This window comes from Nyctereutes procyonoides, unplaced genomic scaffold (assembly GCF_905146905.1).
Source record: "Nyctereutes procyonoides isolate TBG_1078 unplaced genomic scaffold, NYPRO_anot_genome, whole genome shotgun sequence".
Taxonomy (NCBI): Eukaryota; Metazoa; Chordata; class Mammalia; order Carnivora; family Canidae; genus Nyctereutes; species Nyctereutes procyonoides.
In genome coordinates, this window is record NW_026575042.1 from 51,392,271 (window position 1) to 51,405,975 (window position 13,705).

The window sequence follows — 13,705 nt, forward strand, 5'->3', positions numbered from 1 at the left end:
CATGTGAGTCACTCAACTAGGAAGCAACTTAAATCAGCAGAGGTACTAGCTGAAGGGTTAGGAATTAGAGTAGTTGGTAGAGGAGGGAGGCTGTATTAGTTTTCTTGTTGTCGCTATAACGTATTATCACATCCTTAGTGGTTCAAAATTTGTGTTGATAAATTTATTTGCCTATAGTTCCAGAAGTCAAAAGTTGAAAATTAGTTTCCCTGGGCAAAAGTAAAGGTGTCAGCAGGGCTGGTTTTTCTGGAGGCTCTGAGGGAAGAATACATTTCCACTCTCTTTTTCTAGCATCTAGAGGTTCCCTGCTTTCCTTAGCTCATGACTACCATGAGCCTCTATCTTCAAAGTGCATCACTCAAACCTCTGCTTCCATTGTCCCACCTCCTTCTTCTTCAGAGAAAAGCCTTTGACCTTGTCCCTCCCTTATAATTATATTGGGCCCATTCAGATAATCTCCCCATCCCAGGATCCTCAACTGTATCACATCTGAAAAACCCTATGTAGGATAGGATGTAAGATAAAATCCTATGTTAGGTCAAATTCACAGGTGGACATCTTTTGTTTGTTTGTTTTGGTTTTGTTTTTTTGGTGGACATCTTTTGGGTGGGAGACATTACTCAGTCTACCACAGAGTACCAACTGCAGCCTTGATAGCAACTGGTGTGATAGAGATGATAGATCCTCTCACTAACCTTCTTCTTATAAATTTTGTCAGGAAAAGCATCTTAGAGAATCTGCCTCCATATAGAATGAAATTATTATACAAAGCAGGTGGATCTGAATGGTGAGAGGTGTAGACGATAGTAGACACTATGGTGCATTGCCCATAGACCCCTTTAGGACGGAGGCACTCATTTTCTCAGCTGCCAGTCCAGAGCCAAGTCTGCCTGAGGACACTGTTGTTTGTCAAAGGGAATGGCCTCCCTCAGGGGTTTGTTCCTCCCTTGGAACAGCCACCTTGGAATCTGTATTCCTAGGAACCCAATTACAACAGAGTCTATATAGATGACTCTGGGAACCATAACAAACTGTCTAAACAATGGTTTAACAGTAAATAGCAAAGGGATTTCCATTTGGATGAAATACGCCTCAGTAAAAGTGAAAGGCACAACTCAGTGAAAGTACATGACATACGTAAGCGTCTTGGTTCATGAACACCAAGGTTCCATTTTCTTACTAAAGGAGAACTGAATTGATGGAGAATTCTGAAAGGAGCACTATGGAACGAAGCTGGAATATACAGGAGAGATTAGTGTGTCAGCAAGATTGTTTAACAAATGGTACATATTCTAAGATTTCTAACTAGGAAAGTTAAGCAGTTGTCCATAAGGATCAACCAGGGCACACTGGTCATAGTTTTAGTGAATATATTAATATATTAGGCATAGGTGCATCAGTTATGAGCTTTGATATTACTGTGAATCTCTTATAGCTAAGAATTTCCTATGACAAACTACTTTACTAAGAAGAAAAGATTTTTTACCTTGAAAAAATTTATAAATTTAAATTCCTACATATGACATGAAGAAAAACATTCTCCAAAATGGAGAGTTCCTAAAAAAAGGGGTTGAAAACCTAAAAAGCTGTTAATTGCTTTCTTCAACAAATATCCAAAAAGAGAAAAGAACAAGTTTTAAAAACTTTAATGATGTAATCGAATAGTTTAAAGCCTTTTGGCACAGGATCAGTTTTGCACTTAGGGTTTTCCTGACTCACATTCCAGGATACACCCTGTTCTTATGAAATATATATGTGTGCACACATACGTGTTTATGTTTGAGTTCGACATTTAATCAGTACTTGTGGGTATTAAAATTAGTAACTTCTAAGAACCAGATCTACTTAATATCAGACTCATTAAACTGGGGTTTTGAGGTTCATTCTCACAGTAACCTGGTCACTGTGAATTTTTAAGTCACTTACCCTAAAGGGGTGGGGACATCAAATTATAAAGGTGGGACAATGAAAAATCCACACGTTGTGCTGCTCCAAGTCTAGTTACTAGGATGGATCACCCCCACTCAGCCGCAGACACCACACCTCCAATCAACATCCATAAACCATAAACCAGTCAGACTTTATGCTGTAAACAGTCTTTAGGGGGATGGCCCACTGGTGAAAGGGAATGTGGAACATCTGAAATAAAGTAGTTAGTGATGGGAATGGCATTGGAGTAGAAGTTGGAAGAGAAGAAGGAAACCATCTTGAAGATCATTTCTTCCTCTGTCCCTTGAGAGATGGTAGAGCACAGCAGTTAAAACTATGGACCCTTGGGTCAGAGTGCCTGTGCCCCAAGCCACATTCTGCTCTTAGCAGCTCTGCAATCTTGAGTGATCACTTATCTCTCTGCCTTTCAGTAGGCTAATCCTTAAAATTGGGATATTATTAATACCTATCTCCTACTACTATTGTGAGGAATAAATTGGTTAATGTAGAGAAAGGACTTACAACAGTACCTGGCACATAGTATGTACTGATAAATATTATAACACATGAGGAGTTATGAATATTTCCGAAATATTTTTGTACATTCATTTCACAACCACTTCATAATGTACAGCACAAAAAGACCGCATACTTAACTCCTCTTACTGTCACATTCTACATGGCCTCCATACTAATAACATATTTATAGGTATATCACTTTTTCTGCTTTCAAGAGCGCACATGTATATATATCTCACTTCTTCTGTCCTTCTAAGAATTGCCAAGGTGGAGACAGGAACAACACCATCAGCAGCACCAAAGATCCCAGAGCTGATAACGTCACGGGGACTCCCAGCAGAAGCAAACATAAAACTACTTTAGGGGTGGAACACTCAGCTAAAGCCATCCAGCGTTCACATGAGTAAAATTTTATTTGAACCAAATTCAAAAATTCACACTTACAAAGCTCTTAAGGAACCAAGCCAATATGAACACAGGTTAGCAGGTACAACTTGGGGCCATAGTAGACAGTCCAAAACCAGATAATGGAATTACTGACTTCAAATTATGCAACCAGATGTTCAAAATGATTCAATGTATTAAGGCGAATTCTTTTTATGAACAAAGACTAAATCTCTTTTAAGAAGAACAGAAAGATGTTAGAAAGAAACAAATGAAACTTCTAGAAATGAAAAACTCAGTGAATGAATGAAATAGTGGATAAAATACAGTTGAGAAAAAGACACAGTGGATTGGAATATAGAGCTGAGGAAATGAAAACATGATGCGTCATTCAGAGACGGAAAATACAAGAGAACAAAAGGCATGGAGGATAAAATCGGAGAATGTGAAGGATGTGAGGGCAGTGGTTTTTGTCTGCTTTGTCTATTGTTATATTCCCAATGTCCAGAAGAAAGTAGGTACTAAAAAAAAATTACATGTGAAATGCATAAGTGGTGAATAAATAGAATTTCCGGAAGGAAAAATGAGATGGAGAAGACAATATTTGGTATAATGTTTTTTAAATTTCCAAAATTGACAAAGGGCATGAACCCCAAACTCACAAAAACACAATGAGAGTTGAGTAAGGATATACAAATAAAACCATATCTGGATACATAATCATGAAACCACAGGACACACCGAAGATGGAGAAAAGGTAGGTTAGGCATAAAGTATGACAAATTGACAAAAGATTTTATGATAGCAATGGTCGGAGTTACTGAGAAATGAGAAGACTGCCCAGCTAGAAATCCATGCCCAGGTAATCTTCGTTCAATGCTAAGGGCAAAACAAGGAACTTTCCAGAAAAGACAAACATCTACAGGGTTTATTACTAATAGGTCTTCACTGGTGGGACTTTTAATTTGTATACTTCAGAAAGTGGAATCTTAGATGAAGAAAAAAAGAAAGGAAGACGACAGGGAAAAAAGAATAGTGAGAAAAAATGGGGAAATACTAGGTGCTTGAAACAACATTGGTTGATTTTTTAAAAAATCAGTAACTTTAAAGAATAGTTTCAAGGGTATTAAGGTGAAATAAAAAGTGCTGCTTAACACTAACATGTAAGAAAGAGGGGCATGAAAGTATTCCAAGGGCCTCCTAGTAATAGGAGAAGAGAGCTATCGAATATCATTGTAATCAATCAAATGTAAGATGGTGTCAATTTATATAAGATCTTCTGTTATAAAGAAAGAGCGAAGACTGCTGATTAAATAGTGGGTTATCTCAGGTCTTAAAGAGAATTCTATGCAAGACATAAGTGGATGGTACTGGCCAGCCTCTTATTTCTTTGCAATTTCTTTCATGTCTTCCAAGAGAATTGCCTGTTTCTCTTACTTTCTGTTGCATTACTTATTGTGGTAGAAGAGACAATATTTTACCAGTATCTCAGTAACAAAAAAAAAGTATATTCCTCTTGAGGTTCCATAAAACTCTCAGTTGTTATTTTGCAAGAAAATGTGGAATTCCTATCATTCCTGCAATGATGAATATTTTGTCCACTGATATAAAATCTGTATTCTGATGCTCTCTTCCAGGCCTTGCTGCATACCCTTTAAGTGTTTGTTTCAGTACCAAATTATAGTCCAGAAGCTTTGGAAAGATTTTTAGTGGACATTTAACCCAACACTGGTAGTAACAATAATGCACCTAATTCAGCTGGAATGTTAACGATATGAAAAGCTATAGCCAATTTATGCACTTGTAGACAAAGGCAACTTTATATGCCTAATACCAGGCCAACAGGAATTGTAAAATTACAATCGATTATAAAATATATACTTGTTTCAGAGTTACAAATAGGTGAAAAAATGTCTGCCTTGGAATTGATAAAATATGGTGACAATGTTTGCTAAAATTTTAAAGGTAACTACTAAAAAAATAGAATGTAACTTTCAAACCAACAGAACCAATAGCGGTAGAAAAATAAAAGTATAAAATTTTACTCAATTAAAAAAATGCAGAAGATAAAGAGAAATTTAGAGAAATCAGGAAATGTAACTCAAAATAAAATGGAGAAATATATCCAAATATATAATTTATCATGATAAATAAAAATTAATTAAATTTATCAATAAAAGGCAAATTTTCAATTTGGATTATTTTAAAAATCTACTCACATGTTTACATATTATATTTCAGTCATGAGGACTTGGGAAGGTAAAAAGTAAAAAGATAGAAAAAGAGAAAATAGGCAACTACTACCCCAAAGAAAACAGGCAAAACTTATCAGAATAAAGTCGCACAATACGTCATAGTAAGAGGAAAAGTTCTCCAAACGATAAATACCAATTCTAAACTTGTTCTCCAAGGAATAAATAACTTATAATTCTAAACTTATAATACATAATAAAAAATACGTACACGCGCGCGCGCACACACACACACACACACACACACACAGGAATACTACTCAACCATAAAGAAGAATGAGATTTCGCCATTTGAGACAACACAGATGGACCCAGAGGGTATTATGTAAGTGAAATAAGCCAGAGAAAAACAAATTCCATATGATTTCACTTATATGTAGAATCTAAAAGGCTAAACAAATGAACACAACAAACAAAAAAATACTCTCTTAAATACTGAGAACTGGTGGTTCCTGGAGAGGAACTGGGTGGGAGGATGGGTAAAATAAGGGCATTTCAGAGGTACAAACTTCCATTACTTTTATATGGAAAAGTTTATAAAATAAACATCACAGAGATGAAAAGTACAACACTGGGAATATAGTTACAAAACCGTAATAACTCTGTGTGGTGACAGATGGTGACTTCACTTATTGTGGGGAGCACTGAGTAATGCGTGAAATTATTGAATAAGTATGTTGTGCACCGAACGTAATAAAACATTGTATGCTAATTATGCTTCAATTTTTTTTAAAAAAAAAGCTCCCAAATTTATAAAGAAGCCTTGACAAAATTACAAGGAGAAATTGCCCTATCCAAAATGATAGTGGGAAATTTTTAAACACTTGTTTTAGCATTTGGCTGTCTAAGCACACATGAATTTATTGAGGATATAGAGAACTTAGTACAATCAAAAAGAGTTCTTTTTTTTAAAAAAAAGAGTTCTTTAATCAACTTAATACCTTATTCTCACTAACTCAAGAATACACATTCCTCTCGAGTACAAATAAACCACCTCAAGAGTCAGGGCGGTGTGGTGGCTAAGAAGTTTCTGAATCCAAATGCTCTGGGCTTGATTCTTGGCTCTATTATTCAGCTATATAATCCTGAACAAGTTAAATTATTAACCTCTCCGTGCTTCGGTTTCCTTATTTATAAAATGGGGGTAATATTAGTACACTTATCTCCAAAGGTTATTGAAAGGACTAAATGTATTAACGTGTGATGAGCTCTTAGAAAAATCCCTAGAGCGTAGTAAGTGCTACAGTATTAGTTACACAGATGAGCCATAGACTGTGCTGGAGAGCGACCGCTCCTAAACGAGTGGCATCAGGCCATCCACGCTGTCTACAATGCAGCGAAATCTTAACCGAACAACAAAAAGATGACAAAAATTCTTCAGGAAATTAAAGCACAGACTTCTAAGCCACTTATGAGTCAAAGAGGAAATCACAATCAAAATAAGAAAGTATTTAGAATTCATAATGAAAATACGACATCTCGAAAGCTTGTGGGATGACGCTAAGTGGCACTTAGCAAGAAATGTAAGGTCTTACATGCTTCTATTAGAAAATAGGAAAAGTAAAACCGGCAAGCAACAACAACAAAAAACAATAAGCTGATTGTCCAACTAGGGGATTAAAAAAAGAATAGTAGAATACACCCAGAAAAGGAACAGAGAGGAAAACAAGTGAACATTTAAAAAGGAATTAATGAGATAGAATAAAAGACCCTACACAGATGAATAATGAACTAAAATCTTTTTAAAAAGACAAAGCCCTGAAAATATTGATGAAAGGATTAGTGAAAAAGAGCATTTAAATACAGATAGAACAGAACACAGAAAATAAGAAAAAAGTTTTATGCCAGTAAATCTGAAAACTGAGATAAAATATACAATTTCCCAGAAATGACATTTTACCAAAAGTGACTGAAGCAAAACTCTGATTTTCTTCAAAGAAATGAAATCGGTAATTTAAAAATCAACCAGCACCACCCCCCTCAAAAACAAAACAAAACAAAATTGATGGTGCCCAGAGGGCTTTATAGTTTTCTATGAAATTAAGTAATAGATTGCCACAATCTTATAAAAGTCTTGCAGATAACAGAAATGTGGAAACTTTTCCAAGCTCATTTTATGATCCTGTACATATAACTTAATACCAAAGCCAGGGAAAGACAGTGGAAGAAAGGAAAATTCGAGGTCAATCTAATGGTTCCAAAGCTCCTTTAAAAATATCAAACCAAATCAGGAAACGTACTAAAATTAATGTCAAATCTCACTTTATCCCAGATTGTTATAATGGTTTTATATTTTAAAAATCAGCTATTAGAATTCACCACATTAATGGATTAAAAGAGAAAATAGGATTACTTCAAAAGAAAAGAAACAGCAGTTAATAAAATTAACCAATTCTTAGAAAACCAGGAGTAAAATGGAACGGAGATTGATCTATTTTTCTTACTCTTGAATCACCAGCATCTGGTACAGTATCTGGTGTATAGTTAGTAAGCACCTAATAAGTATTGGTGAATAAGTTGAGGAAAAATATATAGACAAGATATTAGGATAAATAAGAGAGTTGAGTAAGTTTACTGGGTATATGATCATGATACAAGGGTCATTTCTGTTTTAATCACTTGAAAAAAAATAGTTGGAAAATAATTTTTTAAAGGTGTAATTTATAATGTCAGCAAAAAAATCTAAAATACTTATTATTTTAAAGAAGATTTATACAACGTTTAAGATCTTTAAGAAAAAAAATAATAAAATGTTATTAAAAGATTTTTAAGAAGATCTAAGAAAATGTACAGATACATAATATCTACAGATAAGACAGTGACATAAAGACGTTAATTTTCTTCAAATAAATCCATAGATATAATAAAACTCCTATTAAGACAGTGACAGAATCACTTTGTCCTACCAGATACCAAGACTTATTACAGTAAAGGTGTAAGGCCAGCTGTATTAGGAATAGGAGAGGTGCAACATGCATAAGAGACAGGGTTTATACAAGGATATAGAAAAAACTCCTTTAGATTACGAAGAAAAGACTTTTTAAAAGCCTCAATAGAAAAAATGGAAAGAAAAGAAAAAAATCTAAACCATAACCAGATATCTTACTGAGGAGGAAACCCAGATGGCAAATAGCAAACAAATACAAAAAAATGATCCGTTGCCCTTCCCAACAATGCAGGGAGTGTAAACTGAAATAGCAGTCAGATATGGTTCACTTAAATCAACCAAAAACTTCAAAAATCTCATAAAAGCAAGCATTGGTGAGGATATAAAGCCACTGGGAGCCTCAAGCATGTCTGAGGGAGTGTAAGTTGGTACAACCACGGTGGGGAGCAGTTTGGTGGCACATCAGAAACCTGAAAGGAGCCCATAACTAGTTGTTTCTCTCCTAGCGGACTTCACGAGAGATACTAGCACATCGGCCAAAAACACTGGTTTTAAGAATTGTTCACTGTTAACACTGTTTAAATAGTAAACGTCCATCCAAAGAAGAACGCATAACCAAACCGTGGCCTAGTCATGTAGGGGAACCCTCTATCCGTCCAAAAGCAAACGAATTGGGACTACCTACCCCAACATAAACCTCAGAAGCATTATATCAAGTCTTATGGTACCATTTATATAAAGTCTAAAGGCATGGAATACAACGCTACAAATAATTTTTGAGCTATGCGTGTGTAGCAAAGAAATGATAACTATCATAGTCAGGATATCGGCTCCTCGGGGATAAAAGGGAAGAGATTTGAAGTAGAGAGAAACATTCAGGTGATTTTAATTTTATCCAATTTTTAAAAATTGGGCAATTTGAGTGTATGTAACATTTTGTATTGTTTTTTTTTTAAAAAAAAGAAAGAGAATTGGAAGGTGGGTGCATGGATTAGGCAAAGGGGACGTGGTAGGGGAGGGGAGTGGAAAAAGTATGAATGGGCGGGGATGAGTAATCTGGGAGGACAGCCCACGCCGTAGAAGATATAAAAGTAATCCAACATGGACTTGAAAAGACAAAACTTAAAGGCACATTTGGGAACTTGGAGAGAACTTTGAGTGAGAAGTCGCATTTTTCAAGCAAAGCATAAGGACAGAATAGTCCCCAGTGGTGTTTTGGACTAACTAACGGAAAAGAAGGCAGGGACTGTACAGTGGAATCCAGTAAGGTTCAATGGTTTTGTGAGTGACTTTAGGGAAAGGATTGAAGACCCTGCTTGCCAAATTTTCAGATTCTACAAAGATGGGGGTGATCACTAGTATTTTGGACAGAATCATAATTTTTAAAAGGTATGAATATCCTGAAATGAGGGCCTGAAGACAAGAATATTATTATACTGGTTTAAAACGTGACATAATACGCTTACAATTTTTTTTTCAAGTTCTCTAATTACAAGTCTTGATTCAACCTTAGGGTTCTGGTACATGGCAAGATAAATGTGGCCAATTGTGCGATGTTACTGTTGAAAACTAATGTGAAAGATGGAGTGTCTGGCTCTTATCAGCAATTGTTCCAAGCAGTTGGATTAAGTACTGGGCAATGATAAATTATAATAATAAATCAGGAAGATTCCATGGGGAAAGAAACCAGAATGTTGAGAACACAGGCGGTACTTGGGAGCTACAATGAGACGTCCTCCAAGAATGGGGAAACGGGATTGCTCGTTGAGGATTAGTGGGGGGGAAACATCCACTTGTATGAGTGGGATTAACCAGCTACTGGGCTAACCCAACATGCTGTCTGTGCATGAGTGACGACAGGTGAGCCAAATATAGGGCGCTAGGACTGGATGTGACTCTGAGGGAGAAGGAGGAAACCTCATCGGCGATAATATCCGTCGTCTAAAGACTGGGGGAATACACTTGGTGATGGCGGCCAGGAAGCGCACGAATTCTGGCCGACCTGAGTCATATTTTTCACTATAAATCGGTAAGTCAGCATTCCAGTTCATACCTGAGTCTTGCATTTGGACAGTGCGATATGGACAGCATTTGTCACGTCCTGACAAAACTGAGTTTCCAGACCTAAGCCTTCTCTGCCATAGGCTCCTTCTTTGTCATGGGAAAAAACCCAGGGACACTAGGACACCAAGGAGGCGTAGCTGAGAGGACAGAAGCCAGAGGTGATCCCTGGTACCTATCTTCCTTTGTCTCACGTTCCCGCAGGGACAGGGTTGCACTCGTTTGATTGTTGGGGCAATGAACAGACCAAAGAACGACGTATAGAACGTGCAAAGAGTAAGATTTCATCTGGCCAAGAGGAGGAACACACTAACAATTCAAAATTCTGAGAGTGTCTCTTTCGAGACACGAGCGACAGGAGAAGTCTGGATGGACCGCAACGAAGGACCATCTCTTTGGAGAACCACCATCATGACAAGCCACCCCCTGCTGACGTCTTCCCTACAACCACCAAGGAAGAAGTTCTGGTTGGCATAGTCAGGTGTCCCCACGTCTTCCGTCTCTCCTGGCAAGGGCAAGGTGGAAAACGACGGAAGGCTCCGTTGGGGCTTCATGCAATGGCAAAGGGAAATCTATGAAGGAGAAGTTGAGGAGCAAGAAGAAAGGTCAGAAGCTTACTATGTTCTCATCGTCGCAAGCGTAGAAGGAGAGGCCACCTCTTTGTCAGGAGTAGTGAAGAAGGGGTTTCTGCGCTGGAAAGAAGTTGGAAAAGATGATTTAGAAGATCCCTTGGCATCCTCCATAAAGAGGAGATTGAGACGTAGAATGGATCACGGAGATCCAGGGTCATTAGGAAAGCTCTAATAGGGGAAAGGGGGGTAGAGCTACAGGGAAGTGAGCCATAGAGCGGACGTGGTGTTCAGTGGGCTGATGACTGGCATCGGTCATTGAATGTCATGCACATTGGGGTATCATGGGAAGGTTTTGAACAACGAGGTACATGCAATAAAATCTTGTCTGGGAAGCTTAGTCAGGGAACCGTTAGTACATCGAACTAGAGATTGGTAAGAAGGCAAGAAGGTCAACTCTGTTGAAGGCCTGAGCCGGGGTGATGGCAGCAGGACGGGAAAAGAGGGAGGAGGCGAGGAGGCGTTTCTCAGGGAGACTCCGCAGACCTACAGGGAAAGGAGAGAGGGACAGAAAGCTCACGAGTGACTGCAGGTTGCACACCTGGGGATCTGAGAGAGTGACAGCGCAGCGGGAAGAAAGATGATAACTTCTCATCTGCGTAGGTTGAGTTTGAGATCATGGGTATCGACTAGGACGGGCTTGAGGCCCAGGGACAGAGACCAAGGCTGAAAACAGAGATCTGGGATTCCCTAGCGTCGCGTCACCCTGGAGGCGGTCAAATGCGAAGAGGGTTGACGCCAAAGAACAGCGTCAGTGTATTTTTAGGAGGAAGTGGTTACTAAGAACTGGAACCACTGGGGGAAGACGAAGCTCGGGCTGGCTTTTAAAGGAACGAAGAGGGAGCCGGAATCCCACACTGAGACATGGGGGCCCGCGGGACGGAGCGCCAGCCCCTAACCGTGGGCTGATCTGCGCGGTCCCGCTGGAAACGACTTCTGCTTATTCTGCTGCCATCGGCTCAGCCGCCGTCACGGACGGGGACGTGCAAGAGGCGCGACGTGAGGGGCGTCGGCAGGTGCAGGGCCGGGGAGCTGCTGGCCCTCCGGCTCTCGGCTGCGATGCCCATCAGAGGGCTTGAGGGGCAGACCCGGCTCCCGGCGGCAGGGCACCTGCCTGCCTCAGTGGCGACAAGTGGGGGTGCGCAACGGGCCCACTGGCCCTCAAATTCTGAGTTGGACGAGTGTTGAAATAAGCCATTGGTGACGGGAACAAAAGAAATCACTGGCACTAGTGACCTCTAGTGGAAATAGGCTTCAGGGCACTTACACAAATATGTACATTTAAATGTAAATACATGAATATATATACACGTGTGTGTGTTTCCGTTGGGTTACACGAAAATCGGTGGCATATTCAGCTTCATTCCCACCGGGTGTGAAGGGAGGGGCTGCTACGAGAAGCACACACGTCCTGCCGGGAAAGTGGGAACCGAACCCAACACTTCGGGTTTCGAGTCACACGGAGGCAATCGATGTTCCGCAAACACCTGAACACGTGGTGGGTGTCAAGGACACGGGCCGAGAGCGGCGTGCTGGGGCAGGGAGCGCGCCCCAGGCCTGGGGGAGGCCCCGGCCCCCTGTGCCCCCCCACCTCATGGACCCCCGGAACGCGTGGCAATGCCTGCGACGGGTGCCCTTCTGACAACTCAGGGTGTCACGGCTCCAGCCCTGTCCCTTCCCTGGGCCCGGGGGCTGCTGGCGCCAAGTGTCAGCAAATGCTTCGGAGCTGGGGGGACGCAAGCCACGCGTGGGACAGTCGGCCTTGGGAACGGGACTGGGGTCCACGTGCCATGCAGAGGGCAGCAGCAGGGGCCACCCTGGCACTGCCCACAGCCACCCGCTCGGGGGGCGCTTGCCAAACGCCCAACCTGGACGCGGAGGAAGGCCACAGGGAAGGGCGGGGATGGGGATCGCCCGCGAGGCGAGGGGTGGGCGAGTTCAGTTACATGCGTCGCTACAGAAAACGGCGTAAAGAGAGTTTTTTTTTTCTTAAATGGAGATTCTACACAAAATCCACAGAACCAGTGTCACCAAGGCCTGGGCAACTGCCCCCTCTGGCAGCAGCGCCATCCTTGTCCTCGTCTCGTGTTACCTGGTGGCCACAGGTGCGTCCTGCCTGCCTGCCTTCCCTAGCCCCCTGCACACACCCTGCTTTGTCTGCGGAGGCTGTTGCACAGCCCCACTCGCCTCCTCTCCGGGTCATAGAAACAGCCCTTGGGTGAGCCCTTCGTGATAATCTCACTCTGGTCCACGATTTCCAGAGGCCTGGCCTCCCTGAGTGGGCGAAGGGCGGTCCAGCGGCCCCCGGACTCCGGGTCTGGCCTGGAGTTACTCCTTAGATGCCGAACTGAACCACCTGGCCCCGTTACAAGGACACGGGGTGCTCAGGGCCCTCCCTCCTCCCCCTGCAAAGATCCCCTCCCCCCAAAACACGTACAATCGTTGGGCTCCGGAATGGGTCATTCCAGTGTCTAGTTCACAAACGGGTCTACTTACTGAAGACGAGCTAATTATTTTGATTTGCTCCAAAGCTTCCGTCAGGCTGTCTTCAATCTCGGAGTCATCTAAGGAGAAGAGGTCCCCGGCCCGTGAAAGGTCTTTTTGTCCTAAAACCAGTCTGAACAGTTGATGCATGATGAGAAGACTGATAACCGCTGGACTCTGTGCAGGTCCGGGGCCGCGGGTTTCAGTCATCAGAGCTTAAGGAAGGTGAAAGCACGCAGTGGGGGGCTCACTTTGCGTCCCTTAAAAGGTCATTTTTCTCCAGAATTTGAGGTCCTCTTTGACTCTCTCTGGAAAAGAAACAAATGATACAACATATTTGTTAGGAGAACCATGAGCTGGGAATTGGAACTGGGTGCCCAGCGGGGGGGCGGGGGGGGGGGACATTGAGAAATGTGCATAGAGTGACAGATCCTGACCTGATGACCTTCAAATGAACTCTTCCATTGTGATTTCTTTTTTTCGAAAGGTCCCGTCAAAAATTATTAGGTTTCTCCAGAATTTGATACGAACCTTAAGAAGCTGCTTGACCCGCACGCTTA

At 41.2% G+C, this 13,705-nt stretch overlaps 1 protein-coding gene across 2 annotated transcripts in view; it reads right to left on the bottom strand.

The window, feature by feature from the left end:
* Positions 1-13,367, bottom strand: part of VEPH1 (ventricular zone expressed PH domain containing 1) — a 223,136-nt gene extending 209,769 nt beyond the window's left edge. For both annotated transcript variants that reach the window (XM_055321784.1, XM_055321783.1), the window contains exon 1: positions 13,158-13,367. In XM_055321784.1, coding sequence (XP_055177759.1) covers positions 13,158-13,355 — 198 coding nt within the window. In that variant the 5' untranslated portion in view covers positions 13,356-13,367. The remainder of the gene's footprint in view (positions 1-13,157) is intronic.
* Between the last annotated feature and the right edge of the window lie 338 nt (positions 13,368-13,705).